At 40.2% G+C, this 22,421-nt stretch overlaps 1 protein-coding gene across 2 annotated transcripts in view; it reads right to left on the bottom strand.

Annotated features, from left to right (window-relative positions):
* The window catches only part of PLOD2 (procollagen-lysine,2-oxoglutarate 5-dioxygenase 2), a 115,207-nt gene that overhangs the window by 69,774 nt on the left and 23,012 nt on the right, over nt 1–22,421 (bottom strand). For both annotated transcript variants that reach the window (XM_056564821.1, XM_056564822.1), the window contains exons 2-3: nt 4,550–4,641; nt 2,656–2,792 (exon numbers count right to left, since the gene is read on the bottom strand). In XM_056564821.1, the coding sequence (XP_056420796.1) occupies nt 2,656–2,792; nt 4,550–4,641 (229 nt within the window). The remainder of the gene's footprint in view (nt 1–2,655; nt 2,793–4,549; nt 4,642–22,421) is intronic.

The following is a 22,421-nucleotide window of genomic DNA, read 5'->3' on the forward strand; positions in this document are numbered from 1 at the left end:
CTACTCAAGGAAAATTAAACAAAGCCCGCTATCAGCAGATGAGCGTATTCACAGGATTGTGAGCACGCCCAAATTCTTCAGCATTCTTAACCTGTTTTCCTCAACAGTTGAAGGACCATGTTTTCAACCCTTAAAAGATATATTCCGGCATTTTGTAAAAAAAAAAAAATTAAAAAGCTGCTGCGGAAGTGATAAAACTAAAATAAAAAAATAAAAAAAAAGGTCATACTTACCTACCCACAGACTTCCACAGCTCATGTTTGTCTCCTGTTCCCTGATCTCCTGTCTTTTTCCTGCTTTTGAGAGGCGTGCACAGTGCTCGACCCCAGCAGTGTCTTGTCTCAGTCTCTGGATGGCTAAGCCAGTATGTCCTGCACGAGTGCAAGACTAAGGACGATATTTATGAAAAACAGCTATAAAAATTGTGCCTTTTTTTGTACAGAAATCTGCCTTTTTCTTGTTTTACAGCAGATTTTTTTTCACGCTTTTACTCAAAATTGATGGAAAATAAAACAACATGATGGTATTTACTAAATAGACACTGAAATTTAACTATTGGCCAATTTTCCATTGACAATGTAATATGATATTGTAAGAAAAAACAGCAATTTTGTTTTAACATAACCATAAAAAACTGTATTACAGTTAAAAACACAACAAAAAGGCCAATGTAACTACGTGTGAACATGTCCATAAAGTGTAACATTTTATGGAAATACCCAATTGCCCACTTATTTCATTCACAAGGGCTTATTTAAATATCAAAAGAAATACAGTGAACGTATAGGTATATTGATGGTTTGGCCCTTGGAATTTACTTTGTATGTTTGTTCAGTAGAAACAATAACAAGATCGCAAGTGACAAGTATTGATATAAGAAATGTTTTGCTCTTGTATAAATGTTGGAAATCCTCAAGGGGAAATATGAAAACAGAAAAATGTGTATAATGAAAAGCATAAGACCTCTTTCTTTATGCTCTCACCCAACAAATATCAAAGGCAGGTCGTGGCTTCTGTGTAGTGCCATGTTCAAAAAGAAACCAAGGCTTGAGAACAAAATTATGAATCCCTGTATTGAAGTATTGAAGCCTACACATTTAGTAAAGATGAATATTTAGCCTACAAATCAACAGGTAACTAAAATTTAATACAAAATTGTTGTCAAAACCTATTTCCAAATACTTAAAATGGTTGTATCAGATTGGAACGTGGCCATCCCAGAAACAGAGTTTATTTCTTTTATATAGTGCTGGGGCTGTGCAGGAAGGAGAGGGAGGACACCAGACAAAGGCAACAGGAGCTGTGGGGTATGGGTTTTTTCAATTTTTTCCCACCCTAGCACTATAAAGCATATACTGTATCTATATGCATACAGTGTGTGTAAAGAAGAAATAAAGCATATCCGCACTCACCGACAGGTTAGCCTGTCGGAGCTCCTATATGGAGAGTCACACCGGACCGCAGCTGCAGAGACGTTGTAGCGCTCGAGGCTATAACCGGTTATTTTACACATTCACGCTTCGTCCGGCCTCAAAGGCCGGATGAAGTGTGAATGTGCGAAATAACCGGTTATAGCCTCTGAGCTCCAACAGCCTAACCCGGCGGTGAGTGCGGATATGCTTTATTTCTTCTTTACATGCACTATATACTATTCTATTTTTCGTTTATATCCTAGCACCACCGCCCAGGCTTTTCTTCATATGTTTGGTCTCGCTGAGCTACATCCATTTGGCTTTCAATATTAACCCCTGAGATTCATACTAGCATTTGGTGCCTTCCTACACTCCTATCCACATTAGTTCGTATCTATATGTATCATTAGCTTGCAAGAGACCCAAGCTGATTAATTAAGCATTTAATCTGAAACAAAAATGGTTTCACAGTGCTAAGTACAAAAATACAAAAACCATGACATACAGGTTACAAAAAGATAATAAAGAGTGCAACAAGACAATTCAGGAAGCTAACTGGGATAAACACAAGAAAGTCCTTACACATGATTATTGGTGCATAGAAGTCCTTGTGAGAGATCTTTGATGGTATAGTCCCATGCAAATGGTCAGAGCTCCCTCCCCTCTCAAAATGTTGCAATACATGCCCCAAAATAACTCTACAATACACATACACACACAATAAATAAGCAAATTCTCACTCAGGTCTTGGACTAAACATGATACACATACACAATAAAAATACATAAGGATTTTACATTCAGGCCTTAGGCTTGACCTAGAGTATGATCCTATGATTAAGAACTCTCTTCGGAATGAGTCAGAGTTGTCTGTGTGTGAATTTCAAGTTTACCCCATTAAGATGTTTTAATATAAATCAATAAAATACATTTTTACTGAAGTTTGATGCCTTAGCTCTGGTCTTAATTTTGAGTACAAGTGCGTGTATCTAGTTGATATCCTACATACTTCATATTTGTATAGTGCGTGTACCTACTTCATATCCTACATAATTTTATATTTGTCATCAGCTAAGTGTGTGAAAATATCATTTATCAAACTCTAAACCAGAAGGTTGTAATAAAATATTAATCCATCAGCACCTTCTTGAGATCATCCTAGATGAACCTGAGTAACTTCCAAGAGGATGAATGTAAATCCTTTCTAAAGCAAAGTTCAAGTAATTTCACATTAAAATAATTACCTGTCTGTGAAAAGAACAATGAGATCTTCTTGGTCAGTAATGGACTCCAAAGCATCCTTTAAAAGACGGACTTTCTGACCGCCGCCTATTGAATTTGCTACATCTCCACCTTTCCAGTCTACACCTTTGCCAAGAACCTGAAGGAAGCATTAAGATAAAAAAACATATGCATTATTCTATGTCTTCACTGAGTTTTTGACTATGTTTATGATGTGAAGTTACATCTCAATTAAAATCACATTGTGAATACACATCACTATAAAGTACAATTGATGACAAAATGTTGTATGATAGTAAAGAAAATATTCCTGATAAAAAGTATTCCTTAAAAAGTAGAGCTACTTTAATGAGGTTCAATAGAATTTACTATTGGAATAAGTAAATAAATAAATAAAATCTAACAAAAGTAACATTCATTATTTCCTCTATGAATTTACTGTATCACATTTAAAACGTTTAGATATTTCTCTGTAGAAACTCTGTGTAAACAGTAGAAACTATCTCAGAGCCAGTTCAGACATAGCAGAAAAATAAAGACTTCTCTTGCTTTTTGCAGCGCAGGAGCAGGATGTAGTAAAAATCTATGACAGATCCTTAACATTGTAAACCTGCAGTGACCCTTACATGAGAGCATGTGTCAATAGTTTTTATGCCCCGCCAGTGCACTCAGTAACATATGTTTTGCAACATTTTCCCTTATGTTGCAAAATATTGGTATAATAAAAAGGAATTTTCGAACTAGATGGAGATTTTTTTTCCAACTATTGACCCAGAAAATAAAGAAAAAAAAAATCACAGTTTTCTAGAATAAGTAAAGTAAAAATTTGGTGTTGGGGCACATTATTTTTTTTTTTTTTTTTTTTTTTTTTAGCAAAGCCCCTGCATGTCTTCGGAAGAATTAATCAGAAAAAGTGGACGTAGAGCCTAAGGTCGGGTTCAAACAGCCAAAAATGTGCTGAATGTCTGCCTGGAAAACTCGGGCAGAGATTCTGCATATTTTAATAATCCGGTGGGCACTAGCATCGCTCGAAAATGCATTTTCAAGTGGAATCCACAGAAAGAAAAAAAAGTCATGTCTCTTCTTTCTGCGGACGTCAGAAACAAGATTTCCACAGAAACATCTGCTTTGTAAAATCCACCATGTGCACAGTGCAGCAAAATCCCATTCAATCAATGGGACTCTGCTGCAGCGGAATGTTGGTGCAGAATATTCCTGCGGAATTCCATGTGGACATTCAGACGTGTGAACATACCCTTAGGCTAGGTTCAAACTACGGAATCTCTGGGCAGATTCTCTGCCGGAGATTAAGCCAGCGGCACTAAGACTGCACAGACTGCATCGCCGTCCCCATAGACGGCAATGCATTCCTGGGTGGATCTTTTGGGAGATCTGCTCAGAAATGCATTGCTGTCTATGGGGACAGCAATGCAGTCCGTGCAGTCTTAGTGCCGCCGGCTAAATTTCCTGCAGAAATTCTACCCATAGATTCCGTAGTGTGAACCTAGCCTTAGTGTTATGGTGAACGCAACTCATGTCTATCCTATCATTGTGTTTAGACTTCTGTTCATGAACAGGCCATGAGACCTTTAATGAATCTCCCACATGCTGATCAAGGGGAAAATAATGGCACAATAAATCTTTCCCTTATGCAATTCTTTCTCCTAATAATTAAATAGGTACATGTAGCCACAGGTGGGAAGCTGGATTGGTACATAATGTAACAATGCAATGAATTAGATTGTTTAGCTTATTCACATAATACGGGATACCCGAAACCCCTTCAAAGTATTATTTAATTAGATCACAGAAATCTGAAAATCTATCATTTAAAGAAAATATTTGGTAAACACAATAAAGTGATGACTGTATTATTAAGTAAAATACATGCTGTACCTTTACAGTGTAATTAAAGTGCTTTGCAGATTGCATAAAACGAAGGAAGCCATCTGTTTCTTGTGTTGCAACAGTTAACACCAATAATTTATCTAAAAAGGAAACAAAAAATAAAAAAGCAAATAAGCAAAATAAATAAACTCAATATACAAAATTGCTTTAGGGAAATGTATATACTTTATGTTGCCAAAAAATTTAATTGATGAACAACATGTTGTAAAAAAATATATATTTTGTTTACTAGATACAGATATATTACAAACTGATATATTACCAATTGATACTACGTGTCCTTGCTTATCCTTTGTGCCACATCTTTCCTTTACAATATGAAATAAGATATTTTTCATTAATACTTACAGAGCAAAGTGCATACTTTTGTTATCACTTTATATAAATGTGAACACACTATTGAATATACATCAACATGGTCACACATTGGGGTCCTGGTTTCAAATTCAACCAGGGAAATGTCTGCAAGGAGTTCATATGTTCTCTCAATTTTAGAATTGGTAATTTTGGGGTATTATTTCCTTCGGTATTGCAGAAATAATACTGATTGGCTTTCTATAAAACTGATATTCATACTGTTAATGTGAGTTTTCAGATTGTGAGCCAGTCTGGGAATACAAAAAAATATATATAAGTATTGTAATGCAGCAGAATATGTTGTGGCTATATTAATGGGGAAAAAGCTAAATACACACAATTTGTAGTTTACTTTATGTATGTGAATATCCAGAGTGAATGCATGCACTGTTAACGTCCAATGCACCCTCACACAGAGCTGCATTGAGGGCCTGTCATGTGTTGCACTGTGCACATAATAAGACCAAAGAAGTCAATTAATTAACAAATTGGTTATTTTCATATGATGAATGAAATATTTGGATAGGGACTATTATTTTTCCAGCCTAGTCAGGTTCATATCAGTGGCTGCATTCATACAGAAGAAACAGAAAATGAGGTATACCCTTAGCAAGTGCTATGCAAACACTAAGCCTTGTCTATTTAAAGTAGCAGAGTCTGGCTTCTCGTGACATTTTGGTGCAGTGTCTATGTATTTTTCCTTCTAATATAAAATGAGTATATGGGAAAAAATAAAATAAAATGCCTAATATCAGAAATCATGAATCCAATGTATTGCCTTTCAATAAGTTAAAGCATACCTGTCATTTGCAAAAACCTTTTATATATTGTAGATAATACTATTATATGTATGTTTGTAATAAACATTGGTTAAAAAAAAATTATGTTTTGATGAAAAATGCTGTCCCTGCAGCTATTGCCTATGTGTCTCTGTAAGGAGACCAGATACAGGAAATGAGGGCGGGACAAGTAGTGCTCTGTACAGTGAGGATATCCTGTTGTGTGTGATGGGAGCGAAGATCACACCGCACAGGGCCCTGCTTGCCCTCAGTGCACAGGGCCCTGCTTGCCCTCAGTGCACAGGGCCCTGCTTGCCCTCAGTGCACAGGGCCCTGCTTGCCCTCAGTGCACAGGGCCCTGCTTGTCCTCAGTGCACAGGGCCCTGCTTGTCCTCAGTGCACAGGGCCCTGCTTGTCCTCAGTGCACAGGGCCCTGCTTGTCCTCAGTGCACAGGGCCCTGCTTGTCCTCAGTGCACAGGGCCCTGCTTGTCCTCAGTGCACAGGGCCCTGCTTGTCCTCAGTGCACAGGGCCCTGCTTGTCCTCAGTGCACAGGGCCCTGCTTGTCCTCAGTGCACAGGGCCCTGCTTGTCCTCAGTGCACAGAGCCCTGCTTGTCCTCAGTGCACAGAGCCCTGCTTGTCCTCAGTGCACAGAGCCCTGCTTGTCCGCCCAGACATCCTGTATTTAGTCTTTGCACACAGGCAATAGCTTCAGGGACAAGATAAAAAAAATTCACCCAAAAATACACACCTTTTTTAACCAATGTATATTACAAATATACATATAATGGCATTATTTTGTTTATATAAAACATTTTTAAAAATGACAGGTCAACTTTAAGGTCTCTCATGTTCAGTTATGTGCAAGAAAATAATACTGTATTAAAAACAGGCCTGTCAACAGGAGAAAAGAGGTGGTTAAAAAGCCCACGTATGACTAAGGCAATTCCCTGGTTGAACTTGATGGACGTATGTCTTTTTTCAACCGTATTAACTATGTAACTATGTAAGCCATCATTGTTATGGGCATACTTTTTTAATTTCAATGATCCTCTCGCCAAGATATAAGCCTTTTTGTTATTATGCATAGAAGACAAAGGTGTCCAGGGGCGTTTCCCTGCATAGCAAGAGCCAAAGTAAGTCCTGTCTAACTTCCAACCATGAGATATAGGACATGGGCTACACTTACCTGGGCTCTTGCAGTGCTGGTGAATGCCCTTGCGGGCACTTGAGCCTCATTTGCGTATTAACAAAAAAGGTTTATATCATATATCTCAGCAATGGAGAAGACTATTGAAATAAAAAGGCATGCCCAGAAGCATGATGATTAGTCCTATCTAATCGAAGGCTTATTTACATATTTACACCCACTTTTCTGATGAAAGATCCACTTTAAATATAGGCTTACAAGTACACAATCCTACTGCTAAAGAATATTTTGCTTTCACAATTCCTTTTGCTCAGAAATTCTATTGATTTTCATCAAATACTTGATATATGGGTGGGATATAGGGAATGGAAAATCGAAAAATTATAAAACTATTGTAATTTGGACGAGTGCTCATTAAGACATTTTATTTTCTGTGTTTATTCTGATGTATATTATCTCGAGCCTTGTATTAAAAATCTATTACTAAAAAATTTAAAAAATTATAAAATATACTTAATATATACTTGAGATATCATATGTAAAGACTTATTTTCAAGCAATGCACCATGGGCACATGTATGCAAAAAAACTCCTTTAGCTAGCCATAACTGACATTTGATGAATAAAGCAACGCACCTGACATTTATTTCATTATGTGCTATGGCGATTCCTGCCGTCTAGCTAGAATTGTAAAGATGGCTATGAGATCAGAAAATATTGGCAGAGGAATAGGCATTTATTTCTACCTTTTATTAAATGCACTATTTGAGTAAGAAAACTGAAGCACTGATCTAAGATGATCATAAGCAGCCCACAGACGTTGTCTTAAAGGGGTAGTCCAGTGGTGAAAAACTTATCCCCTATCCTAAGGATAGGGGATAAGTTTGAGATCGCGGGGGGTCCGACCGCTGGGGCCCCCTGCGATCTCTCTGTACGGGGCCCCGGCTCTCCGCCGAGATAGCGGGTGTTGACCCCCGCACGAGGCGGCGGCCGACACGCCCCCTCAATACATCTCTATGGCAGAGCCGGAGATTGCCGAAGGCAGCGCTTCGGCTCTGCCATAGAGTTGTATTGAGGGGGCGTGTCGGCCGCCGCCTCGTGCGGAGGTCGACACGCCCCCTTCCCGCGGGCTGTCGGGGCTCCGTACAGGAGATCGCAGGGGGCCCCAGCGGTCGGACCCCCCGCGATCTGCAACTTATCCCCTATCCTTAGGATAGGGGATAAGTTGCTCACCACTGAATCACCACTGGACTACTCCTTTAAGTCTGGAATGCTTCTTGGAACTTGAGGATTCCACATAGATTCTTATGAATAGAGTCAGAATTTTCTTGACAGCTTGTAACCTTACTATACATGAACTTTTAGGGTGTGAATGTCCTACAAAGCAGTTGACAACGTGAATGGATGTACTGTTTGCTTCTATATGAGAGCTCCATGATAGATTTCTTAGTAGAATATTCAAGCATGTCAAACAGCTTTGCCTCTTGTCTAAAAGGCTACTCCCAAACCTTAAAAAATGGTTACAGGTCATTGTAACAAATATATAACTTTCAGAATAATAATATGGGCTTTGTCCTTCCATTACATAAATGTGTGAATATACACAAGCGTATGCGACTGCACTCATAGATAAAAGGCATACTGCAACAACCCACACTAACCAAAAAAAGCACAAAAAAACTATTTATTTTGGGTGACTTATGGGTTGACGTACAGTATGTATTATTGTTACATTTCTTAAAGGACAACCTATAAACTATATATGAACATATACTTAAAGGATTCTGAAGACTATAAAACAGTTTTGTGGATTTCAGAGTGATCTCTAAATTATAGAGGACACGTAAGAGCGGAAAGCAGACCATTCTAAACTACAACACAAAGTCATGCTGCACAGCTATGTAGCCCAGTGAAAATGGCAGTTATCGAAAAGTTTGCATAATGTGTGCACTCATAACTTTTGCTATTATAGGATAAACAGAACAGAAGTAGAGGGTACAACAAATTCTCAAAATGTAGTTAAAAAGCCAAAATGACTGCTGTTTAAATTCCTCTGGTGTACCTGGTGCATCCTTCCATTACATGGTCAACCTTCTATCTGAATGGTGGTCATCTAATGCTAGATTTCCATAGAAATGGAAAAGGGGGGGGGAGGGGGAGTTGTCCTTTCGAGACTTGCCTTCTAAGTAGATACTAGGCAAGTCATTTTGATAGTATGATCGATTAATGTTTGCCACAATAAAGTTACTATTTACCAAGTTTATAGGGTTACTACAGTGATCTAAGAAATCCTAAAAACCAGAGAGTATCTAGAGATAAAAAGACAGCAGCGCTTCTCATGGGACAGACGTGTACGTGTTACCAGACACAACAACCATAAATTGCATATGATAAGGTAGTGGTGGGTCTGATCTCAGGTATCTTAACTTGACAAGCTGACAGCGGTGGAAAAAAAACAGGAGTGAGGCGCAAACCGCTTCAATGGAAATGAGGATCGAATCCGTGTGAATTAAATATAACTATGAATGAAATATAACTGGTTTATTTAAAGGGGTACTCTGCCCCTAGACATCTTATCCCCTATCTAAAGGATAGTGGATAAGATGTCAGATCGCCGGGGTCCCACTGCTGGGGACCCCTGGGGTCTCCGCTGCGGCACCCACCGCAACCACCTGTAGCGGCTTCCGGAACTGCTGGAGGTCCTCACGCTAAGTCCATCCTGACCACGGGGGCTGTCATGCCCTCTCCCATAGACTTGCATTGAGGGGGCATGGTGTGATGTCACACAGGGGCGGAGTCGTGACATCATGATCTTCAGCCCCCGTGGTCGGGATGGACTTAGCGTGTGGACCTCCAGCAGTTCCGGAAGCCGCTACAGGTGGGTGCCGCAGCGGAGATCCCGGAGTTCCCCAGCAGCGGGACACCGGCAATCTCACATCTTATCCCCTATCCTTTGGATAGGGGATAAGATGTCTAGGGGCGGAGTACCCCTTTAATAAAAGCTATAAAACAATGTCATATGAACACGCTTGTTTGCTGTCAATCAAAAGTTTTAGCGCAAATCTCTGTTTTAAATGGAGCAAGATTTTGATATACATTCATTAGCCACCTAACCTTGAGAAATATGCTGTTGTCTTGAAATGCATTTTTTTTATGGCTTTTATTAGATAAACAAGTTATATTTAATTCACAAGGATTTGACCTCGTTTCCATTGAACTTTTTTGTGCCTCACCACACCCATTGTTTTTTTCACCACTGTCCGCTTAAAAACCAGAGGGGTCATTTGAAACTGAATTACCCGTACATCCTGGAAATATCTGGGAATCCAGCTTACTTGCTCTTATAAATCCCTATTTAAACACAATATCCCTCCTCTTACCCAAGAGATAAAATCTCTATTAGATAAATGGTGTTCCCTACCACTATCCCTTTTGGGAAAGATAGCAGCAGTTAAAATGTCCATTCTACCAAAATTATTGTATCTCTTTGAAACCCTACCAATTCCCATTTCGAAGGGTGCGTTGAAAAAAATTCAATCACACTTACTGAGATTTGTTTGGGGGGGGGGGAGGAGCCCATAGGTTATCAATCTCGGTCCTAACGTCCTTAAAGAAATATGGAGGCTTAGCATTCCCAGATCTGGATAACTACTATTTAGCTTCTAACCTTCGCAGCATCCCCTCCTGGACTTCTTTCCTGGCGTATAATAAATGGACCGAGATTGAGAAAATGTGGATATCACCTACCCCCCCTTCTTCTCTCATATGGACTCATACCCCACTTTCAACTCCTAGAAATCTTCTTGGTCCAATTAGACTAACAAAATCCATATGGGATAAATCTTTTACGTTATTTCCTTTAAAATCATCCATCTCGTTGCTTACGCCTTTAATATTCAACCCTCTTATACCAAGTAGCTATGAGACGGAGACTATAACCCCTTGGATTACAGCGAAAATTTTTCATCTGGCCGACATAATAGATCCAATCACACAAACTACACTACAATTTCCAATACTACAAAAGAAGTTTGATCTCCCCACATCAGCTTATACTTTTTATCAAGATGCAACACACATTCTGTTACGCAATTCTGCGGATACAATATTCCCTCGACCCACTCCATTCGAATTATTATGCAGAAACAACACTACGACAAAAGGTCTGATTTCAAATATTTATAATATCTTATTATCACCACATGATGATAATCTTGTACACCACCCATACATGACTAAATGGGAAACATACCTAGGCAGAACACTCTCAAGACATGAATGCCGTTCCATATGGATGCATGCTTCTAAATCCTCACTTTGTATAACGCATAGAGAAAGTCAGTATAAACTCCTAATGCTTCCAAATGTTTCATAGCCAAATGGTGGAGAAGAACTGATACGGGAACTAGGATACGAGAGGTGAGAAGGATGTGTTTGATGACATATGGTCACCTTGGGACTCATTCATTACCAAAGATTATAATCAAAGTTCAGCTGTAATTGGTTGTTATGTGTGAAACCAGACAATTATGTTTTCAGGCACATTAATAAATCTGGGACAATGGGGGAGGTTGATCAAAACCTGTGTAGAGGAAGAGTTTTCAGTTGCCCATAGCAACCAACTTTTTTTTTTTTTTTTTTACAAAAGCCTCTCGGAAATGAATAAAAGCAATATGATTGGTTGCTACGGGCAACTGCACCACTCATCCTCTGCACAGGATTTGATAAATCTCCCCAAATTAGTCTTTTGCGTTTCAAATGAGCCCTTCGCTGATAAACATGACATAATCCGGCACCAATAGCCATTACTGCTCCATTTATTTCATTTCTCAAATTCATAGTCTCTTGAAAATGACTTACCAGATGAACATATTGGAAAAAAAGGACATTGCCAAAGACTTCAAAAATGTTCATTTTAAATAAGTTAACACTTAAAATATTTTATTAACTCCTGACTAAATCAGTAAGTAAGTACGTAAAACCACAAGATACTGTGGCTCTGGCACATAAAGACCATTTAGAAATGTGAAAACTAAAATCAATCTTAATTAAGTTATTTGTGTTCTGCATTTCATCCAAATTATGTCAGCCACATTTACTAAAGTGAACAGGAAACTTACAAAAACCACAAACAAAATTAGACTAAAGGATCCTGCACATGGAGTCCGTGCGGCAGAGCACAGAGGCCACATGTCTACTTAGTATGGAGCCACATGTACTCCTTGTGCCGCTGTACAAGTTATATCAGTTTCTGTACCCACAAGAATTCTCCTAGGGGGGGAATAGTTCTGTATGTACTGAAACCTGATGAACCATGCCTTTTTTCTTTCATATTTTTATTTTTTATTTTTTTAAACTTTTTTTTATCCTGCCAGAAAAAAAAAAAAAAACAATAAAAACCGAGGCAAATGGCGATGCAGTTGAATATCCATGCACATTTATAGGGGCCCTGTTATAGCTATATACAACAGAGAGCCATGTGGGAAGCATAAATAGATGTTCCCCAATTGTTATTTATACAACTCACTGAGATTGTTAAATGGAGAACACTCATGGGGGCACAGGATACAGAATACAAGGAAGCAACACATGCACAACTTCCAAATTCTGTCCACCTTCAGATTCAAGGGCCTACTTTGTAATGATTCACCATGCTACCTATAAAAAGGTACTCCACCCCTAGACATCTTATCCTTTATTCAAATTAAAATGTCTGGCCCCTGGTCAACCCTAATTCACGTGTATGGGAGGGGGCGTGACTGCTGTGCACTTCTGCTCCACAGACGTTCCATAGACATGAATGGAGGGGGATGACGTGACAACACAAACGCAGATGCCCGAAGCCAGCGTTCTGAACATAAATGTTCAGAACACTGGGGTGCCGACCCAAAGATCTCAGGGGATCCAAGCAGCCCGAACCCCCTGAGATCATACCTCTTATCTCCTAAACTTTGCATTGGGATAAGCTGTCTAGGGGTGGAGTACCCTTTTAAACAAAAGGGTAGCTTTCCTTTACCGATATCAAAAATATTTAGTTTGTTGCCCAAGCTTTGAATGTAAATACCATGGATAGAGGCATGTTCACATGGCTAATAACTGCATGTTTTTACGTGAAAACTGCAATGCTTTCTGCATCAAAAACCATGCAGTGTAACTGTAAAAAAACACTTTTTTTTCATGCAGTTATGGTCTACAAAACACCAAGAAGATGCCCATCCACCTTCAATAGCAGTTGGAGGAACGTTCATTTGGCCAACAGCTATCTCGCCAGTACATTCCATAAACATAGTAAGGCTTGGCTGGACGCTCATTTATTATGAATGGGGAGAGGAAAGGTAAGCTGCTGCCAAACAGCTTTGGCGACAGCTAATCTTCTGGAAAACAAAACATAGAATGTGTCAACAAATTAGAACCATTCAGCCTCTCTAGTCTACCCAATATTCTGAACACTATCAATAGTTCTTTGCCCGATGTTATATAAGAGGATAGGATTATGCATCACTGTATTTGCAGCGACCACTTCTGCAGGAAGGCTATTCCATGCATCCACTACTCTCTCAGTAAAGAAATACTTCCTCATTTTACTGCATAAACATTTGTAAACCTCTAATATAAAACACTATATCCTCTTGTGGTATTTTTTCTTCTTTTAAATATCCTCTCCTCCTTTACCATGTTGATTCCCTTTATGTATTTAAATCATATCAGTTTAACATGCCCAACCCTCTTTTTCAACCTCTTAAGCATGCAGGGCGTACCTATACGCCCTGCGCCCGGTGTTTAAAAACGTGGTCATGCCGTGACCCCACATCACACTGGGTCGGTCCCAGCTGCTAAGGATAGCCGGGACACTGGGCAGATCGTTGTGCCGCGTGCTATTAACCCTTCAGATGCGGTGATCAAAGTTGATCGCCACGTCCAAAACAAAAGTAAAAGCTTCCCGGCATCTCAGTCGGGCTGATCGGGACTATCGCGATAAAATCGTGATGTCCCGATCAGCTAGGATGCAGGCTTGAGCAATCAACCCCCTATTACACAGATCCATGCAAAGTTATGGCTTTGCAGGGATCAGGGTAAAGATCAGTGTGTGCAGTGTTATTGTCCCCTATGGGAGCTATAACAGTGCAAAAATAAAGTGAAAAAAAAAAGTTAATAATGGTCAATTAACCCCTTAAGGACACAGCCCATTTTCACCTCTAGGACGCAGCCCTTTTTTGCACATCTGACCACTGTCACTTTAAACATTAATAACTCTGGAATGCTTTTACTTATCAATCTGATTCCGAGATTGTTTTTTCGTGACATATTCTACTTTAACATAGTGGTAAATTTTTGTGGTAACTTGCATCCTTTCTTGGTGAAAAATCCCAAAATTTGATGAAAAAATTGAAAATTTTGCATTTTTCTAACTTTGAAGCTCTCTGTTTGTAAGGAAAATTGATATTCCAAATATTATTTTTTTTGGATTCACATATACAATATGTCTACTTTATATTTTAATCATAAAATTGACATGTTTTTACTTTTGGAAGACACCAGAGGGCTTCAAAGTTCAGCAGCAATTTTACAATTTTTCACAAAATTTTCAAACTCGCTATTTTTCATGGACCAGTTCAGGTTTGAAGTGGATTTGAAGGGTCTTCATATTAGAAATACCCCATAAATGACCCCATTACAAAAACTGCACCCCCCAAAGTATTCAAAATGACATTCAGTAAGTGTTTTAACCCTTTAGGTGTTTCACGGTAAAAGCAGCAAAGTGAAGGAGAAAATTCAAAATCTTCATTTTTTACACTTGCATGTTCTTGTAGACCCAATTTTTGAATTTTTACAAGGGGTAAAAGTATAAAATTTATACTTGAATTTGTAGCCCAATTTCTCTTGAGTAAGCACATACCTCATATGTCTATGTAAATTGTTCGGCGGGCGCAGTAGAGGGCTCAGAAGCGAAGGAGCGACAAGGGGATTTTGGAGAGTACGTTTTTCTGAAATGGTTTTTTGGGGGCATGTTGCATTTAGGAAGCCCCTATGGTGCCAAAACAGCAAATAAAAAAAACATGGCATACCATTTTGGAAACTAGACCCCTTGAGGAACGTAAAAAGGAATTAAGTGAGCCTTAATACCCCACAGGTGTTTCATGACTTTTGCATATGTAAAAAAAAAAAAAAAATTTCACTAAAATGTGTGTTTCCCCCCAAATTTCACATTTTTGCAAGGGTTAATAGCAGAAAATACCCCCCAAAATTTGTAACCCCATCTCTTCTGAGTATGGAGGTACCCCATAAGTTGACCTGAAGTGCATTACGGGCGAACTACAATGCTCAGAAGAGAAGGAGTCATATTTGGCTTTTTGAGAGCAAATTTTGCTCGGGGGGCATGTCGCATTTAGGAAGCCCCTATGGTGCCAGGACAGCAAAAAAAAACGACATGGCATACCATTTTGGAAACTAGACTCCTTGAGGAACGTAACAAGGGATGAAGTGAACCTTAATACCCCACAGGTGTTTCACGACTTTTGCATATGTAAAAAATAATAATTTTTTTTTTACCAAAAATGCTTGGTTTAGCAAAAATTTAACATTTTTAAAAAAGGTAATAGCAGAAAATACCCCCCAACATTTGAAGCCCAATTTCTCCCGATTCAGAAGACACCCAATATGGGGATGAAAAGTGCTCTGCTGGCGCACTACAGGTCTCAGAAGAGAAGGAGTCACATTTGGCTTTTTGGAAGCAAATTTTGCTCTGGGGGCATGCCGCATTTAGGAAGCACCTATGGTGCCAGGACAGAAAAAAAAAACACATGGCATACCATTTTGGAAACTAGACCCCTTGGGGAACGTAACAAGGGGTAAAGTGAACCTTAATACCCCACAGGTGTTTCACGACTTTTGCATATGTAAAAAAAAAAATTTTTTTTTTACACTAAAATGCTTGTTTTCCCCCAAATTTTACATTTTTACAAGGGATAATAGCAGAAAATACCCCCCAAAATTTGTAACCCCATCTCTTCTGAGTATGGAAATACCCAATAAGTGGACGTGAAGTGCACTGGGGGCGAACTACAATGCTCAGAAGAGAAGGAGCATCATTGAGCTTTTGGAGAGAGAATTTGGCCATGTGCATTTCCAAAGCCCCCCGTGGTGCCAGAACAGTGGACCCCCCACATGTGACCCCATTTTTAAAACTACACCCCTCACGGAAGGTAATAAGGGGTGCAGGGAGAATTTACACCCCACTGGCATTTGACGTATCTTTGGAACAGTGGGCTGTGTAAATTAAAAATTTTATTTTTCATTTTCACAGACCCCTGTTTCAAAGATTTGTCAGACACCTGTGGGGTGTAAATGTTCACTGTACCCCTTGTTACATTCCGTGAGGGGTGTAGTTTCCAAAATGGGGTCACATGTGGGTATTTATTGTTTTGCACTTATGTCAGAACCGCTGTAAAATCAGCCACCCCTGTGCAAATCACCAATTTAGACCTCAAATTTACATGGTGCACTCTCCCTTCTGAGCCTTGCTGTGCGCCCCCATATGGGGTATCTCCGTCCTCAGGAGAAAATGCGTTACAAACTTTGGAGGCTTTTTTTCTTTTACCGCTTGTGAAATTTTAAAGTATGGGGCAATACCAGTATGTTAGTGTACAAAAATGTTTTTTTTTTACACTAACATGCTGGTGTAGACCCCAACTTTACCTTTTCATAAGGGGTAAAAGGAGAAAAAGCCCCTCAAAATTTGTTAGGCAATTTCTCCCGAGTACGGCGATACCCCATATGTGGCCCTAAACTGTTGCCTTGAAATACGCCAGGGCTCCAAAGTGAGAGCGCCATGTGCATTTGAGGCCCAAATTAGGGATTTGCATAGGGGTGGACATAGGGGTATTCTAAGCCAGTGATTCCCAAACAGGGTGCCTCCAGCTGTTGCTAAACTCCCAGCATGCTTGGACAGTCAATGGCTGTCCGGAAATGCTGGGAGTTTTTGTTTTGCAACAGCTGGAGGTTCCGTTTTGGAAACACTGCTGTAGGATACGTTTTTCATTTTTATTGGGGGGGAAGGGGTGGTGGTGGGGGGGGGGGGCAGTGTACGTGTGTATATGTAGTGTTTTACTCTTTATTTTATGTTAGTGTAGTGTAGTGTTTTTAGGTTACATTCACACTGACGGCGGATTACACTGAGTCTCCCGCTAGGAGTTTGAGCTGCGGCTGCTGCAGCTCAAACCTGAAGCAGGGAATTCACTGTAATCCGCCGCCAGTGTGAATGTAACCTGTACATTCACATGGGAGGGGGGGGGGGGGGGGGCGCAAAACTACAACTCCCAGCATGCACTGACAGAACGTGCATGCTGGGAGTTGTAGTTTTGCAACAGCTGGAGGCACACTGGAAAATACTGAGTTGGGTAATAGAACCTATTACCTAACTCGGTATTTCCCAACCAGTGTGCCTCCAGCTGTTGCAGAACTACAACTCTCAGCATGTACTGATTGCCAAAGAGAATGCTGGGAGATGTAGTTATGCAACAGCTGGATGCACGCAAGTACAACTCCCAGCATGCCGAGACAGCCATTTGCTGTTCCTGAATGCTGGGAGTTGTAGTTTTGCAAGATTTAGAGGGGTTCAGGCTGGAGATCACTGACAGTGGTCTCTAAACTGTGGCCCTCCAGATGTTGCAAAACTACAAATCTCAGCATGCTAAGACAGCAAACTGCTGTCTGGGCATGCTGGGAGTTGTAGTTTTGTAACATCTGGAGGGCTACAGTTTAGAGACCACTGTCAGTGATCTCTAGCCTGAACCCCTCTAAATCTTGCAAAACTACAACTCCCAGCATGCCAACACAGCAAACAGCTGTCAAGGCATGGTGGGAGTTGTAGTTTTGCAACATCTGGAGGGCGACAGTTTAGAGACCACTCTCTAAACAGTCGCCCTGCAGATGTTGCTAGGCAACAGACTCTGCACACGCGGCGTCATACTTACCTCCACCGCCGCCGTGATCACAGCCGCCGCCGCCGCCGGGTAAGTGATCGCCGCCGCCGCCGCTACTGCACGGTTCCCCCCGCTGTGCCCGGACACCGATGGGCGGGCATAGCGCGGGGAACCGAACTTTAACCCCCCCGCCCCCAGTCTGCTATTGGTCGGCCGCTCCGCCGATCAATAGCAGGGATAGGAGGGGTGGCAACCCTGCCACCTCACTCCTATCTCTTCAAGGGGGATCGAGGGTGTCTTGGACACCCCCGATCCCCCTTATTTTATCGCGGCGCCGCGATTGATGGGCAGGGGGAGAGCGCTCCCCCTGCAAACACCATAGATGCCGTGATCAGACTGATCACGGCATCTATGGGGTTAATGCTGCCGGGACCGGCGCGATCGCGGCCCCGGCAGCTGCGGTGGGACTCCGGCTGTGATTGACAGCTGAGTCCCACCCGCGATCTCCTGCGCTGCCCGCGGCAGAGCAGGAGATCGCTTGGACGTATGCATACGTCCATTTGCGCAAACGTGTAATTCGCCTGGACGTATGCATACGTCCAATAGCGGGAAGGGGTTAAACCCTTCCCTAATAAAAGTTCGAATCACCCCCGTTTTCCCAAAAAAAACCAAAAAACTGTGTAAATAATAATAAACCTATGTGGTATCGCCGCGTGCGTAAATGTCCGAACTAGAGATGAGCGAACTTACAGTAAATTCGATTACAGTAAATTTGAAAAATGCAGAGTCCTCAAGGGGTTAACATACAAATATACTTCAATATTCACATGTACATGATGTGCTGCAGATTTAATGCTGTGTTCAATCATTTAGTTACACTGATATCTGCCGCACATCCTGTACATGTGAATGTGTCCTAAAATGAAATAAAAAATCTAGTACTGTCCTGTGGTTTCTTTGTTCACGAACATTTAGGTCATCATTCCCGGGAGGTCTCATGTGGAAAAGATAATTACATTTTCATTGCTGCTAGTTCTGGAAGCAAATAATAGGTCTCATAAAGCATAAAAGTTTGCTGGTGAGCCATTCAGGGTTGTAGCCGGATTTATTGTATAAAAGTTTGCTTCCAGGAGCCAATGCTAAAATATTTCATATTAGGGAGTGAGCAAAAAAAGACAGCAGCTGCCACCATATTGGAAAGAAGTTTTGTAATGATGTTAGAATCTGTGCCTATGCTCTGTGATGTAAGCCTATCTACAACCCCCAGCAAAAAGTATGGAATCAACACTGTAGAGGATTGTCATAGCAAATACACAAATTAAAAATATGACAAAAACAATGTTGTATGTAATTAGCATTTCTACAAGTACCAATGCAAGTGTTAAAATAAAATAAAAATTACACTCCAGTTAAAAAGGGAAATTGCTTACAGATAATAGAGAGCAGTGTGACTAACTAAAAGAAAACCTCAACAAGACAGATGCCAAAGGGGTTATCCACCACCCCAACATCTGTCTTGTTGAGGCTTTCAATTAGTCACACTGCTCTCTATTATCTGATTTTAGTACGTACCTGGCAGACAGTAATGGACATGCTTAGGAAGGTTCTGCGCTTGTCTTTGGGCTAAATGGCTTTGTTGTGAGATTACCATAATACTGTGGCTAGTTTTTTTATGAACTGGTATTTCCTTTTTGAGTTTTCTTCTTTGCCTACAAATCTCATAATTCAATTTTCCTCCCTCCCACACATCAGCCACCCCACCCATTGAAACATAAATGAGCTGCATCCATTCTAAAGACCTGTGTTTTTCAATCAGGGTACATACAGCTGTTGCATTAATTGGAGATTGATATCCCTCCCACCAAGCGATCCCTTCCCCCCATTGAAGCAGACAGGCTCCCTGTCATCAGCTGACTAGTGAGTCAGGTCTTGGCCGCATTGCAACCTGGGAAAAATCTGAGACAACAGTATTTGTATGCTGTTAAAAATAAATATTGGGGTGAAAATCACATAAGAATTGTGAGAAAACCATCACACACAGGTACAGATACTATATTATGAACGACACTAACTTTACAGCCCCTGTAGCATAGTCAAAAAAAAAAAATAATAATAATCCTGGAATACCCCTTTAACTGAAACAAGAGAGAATTATAAAAGCTCCTTCAAAACAGAAATCTAATACAGAGTGTGGCATAAGATATTGGTTGTTCTCACTAGCATTTGGTTTAGTAATCAAAATAGGAAGGTTATGAAAAGAAAACATAAAGGGATAGTCCTAAAAGCAAAACTCAAAGCAAAGTTAGTGACAGAACTGTAACAAATCAATTGTATCAATTTTTTTTATTAACGAGGTTAATAGTGGGCTAAAGGGAATCAGTCATGGAGGGTGAATGATTGGATGATTGATATTTGATAATTCACTAATTTACATTGGCCAGGAGATTATGCGGAAACTTTTGTCTGCTGCTGTTCTAATAAAACATGGACTACGAAGAAAAGAAAAAAAAAAACACACACACACACCAACACACATTTTCCCACTCACTAGTGATATGGGACTGTGGGATTACAGGAGGTAGGGATGTGTTCTTCATAGAATAGGGAGACATATTATAAACTATAAATTTTCCTGGAAACCGCATATAAAGCTTTTTCCACAGCTGGAGAACTAACATTTGAATTGTACTGTACTATTTACTGTATGTATTCGGAAGGAATTGCAATACTTAAATTTTTCCATTCCATTGAGGACAATAGTGAATATCTCAGAACTGGAGGCCATTATGCCAGTTTCTCAAATTTGTCAGGTCCAGGAATATTTCCAGCATCACCTGCTAAGGGTGAAAGCAATACGTAATTAAGGCCAATAAAAACATTTTAAAAAAGAAGGTAGAAAGGCTATTAAACCAATTTTTTTTATATACTGTATTTGGCAACAAAGCACACACACTTTAAAGCAGCTGGAAATATTATTCATGAAACGTATAAGGCTAGTGCATACATGTACAATCTCACAAGGTGTTTTTATGCTATACAGACATAGCCGTATTTAATATTTCAGTCGGTCATTTCTAGATTTGTAGGTAGCTGATCCAAAAGGAGAGAGCCAAGGTCGTTCAGTAGGAATTCCCTTTGGCTGGGTAAGAATGAAAAAAACAGTTTCAATTTAGCAGCTCAGTTTGCATTTAGGAAAATATTAGTCCAAGGCCATTTTATATTCTATATAGCTACCAAGAGCTTAACAAGAGAAACAATGCAATGAGTTTTTGAAATAGTTGAAATGTTTTATTAAATTGAATAAAATGTAAAGATTTCTGAAAATGTACGGAAATGAAAATGTAACAAAAAGTGGATTTATTGCTCTAAGAAATAAAAAGTATACACGTTACACCCCTCCATATACACTCCTTTTTGGAAAAATGTTAATTAACCATTTCATCACCCCCTACAGCTGATCTACCAACATCAGCAGTTCTGCCAAGATGTCTTACATCGAGCTTGTAGCTTGGTGGACACACATGGACAAGAAGAGATCCATAGAAAGGAGAACATGAAGTGCATCTATTGCAGGTATGCTCCTTTCAGAAAAACATACCTTTAAGAAATAAATAAATAAATAAATAAAATGTATAGCAGTCTACATTTCCATCTTTAAATTTAATTTGTAACAGGACATTTTTCATATGTTAAAAGTTAAATGGTACCTGCAATTTGTAATAAAAAGTTATTTTATAGAGTAGCCTATTTTAATTTTCATTCGAATATACTATACTTAACATTTTGGAACTTAATGTGTTACATTATCACCTAAATGTTTGGCCACCAGGGATCCTCCCTTTGGTCCTGCCAGCAGCCTGGCAGAAACAAGTCAGGAAATGCAGGCAGGACCTCAGCTCAGCACAGTGTGGTGTCGGGTGATGGTAATGTGCAAATTAACCTTTTCATGACGCCAGGGCACAGTTAACCTAAACACTGTCCGAGGTTGAGCCAGCTTCTCCTGGGCCAGGCATGGGGCAATAAATACTCAGATGCAAGGTTACGGATAAATTGACTTTACTGAGGCAGGCTAGATGGTAAATTCCGTTACAGCTCAGATTGGTACAAAGGGAGGTGCAGGGTAAACCTTTGGAAGCCTATTACCTTGCTGGGACTTGTAGTAGTTTGAATTGTGCTGTAATTGACTGACTGGCTGTATGGCGTCCCACGCTGACTTTAGTACTGCAGAATGACTAATGTAATCCGGGCCTCGCTTTCCGGCGTCGTTATTACGTAGCTGCGCACGCCGTCCCGGCACAACAACGTAATAACGTCACCAGAAAGCGAGGCACGGACACCGGTGAAGATGCATCAGACACCGGAGGACCCAGAAGAAGACGGCGGAGCAGCGGGACCCAGTTGGGAGCCCCTGGGAGACCATCGGGAGCGGTGAGGATGCAGTCCTGAGCGGCGGGGACAGTTAAGTATATAATGCACTTTTACATTGCACTAATCCCTCAACATACAATGGATTAGACAAACGATGGGTCGTTTGGAATGAATTACCATCGTATGTTGAGGGACCACTGTACATAGAAAATGCCAGAACAAAAATCATAGCATAACATTGCATTATATCGAGTCCTGAGTAATGTGGGCCCAAGACAGACACT

This window comes from Hyla sarda, chromosome 3, assembly GCF_029499605.1.
Source record: "Hyla sarda isolate aHylSar1 chromosome 3, aHylSar1.hap1, whole genome shotgun sequence".
Taxonomy (NCBI): domain Eukaryota; kingdom Metazoa; phylum Chordata; class Amphibia; order Anura; family Hylidae; genus Hyla; species Hyla sarda.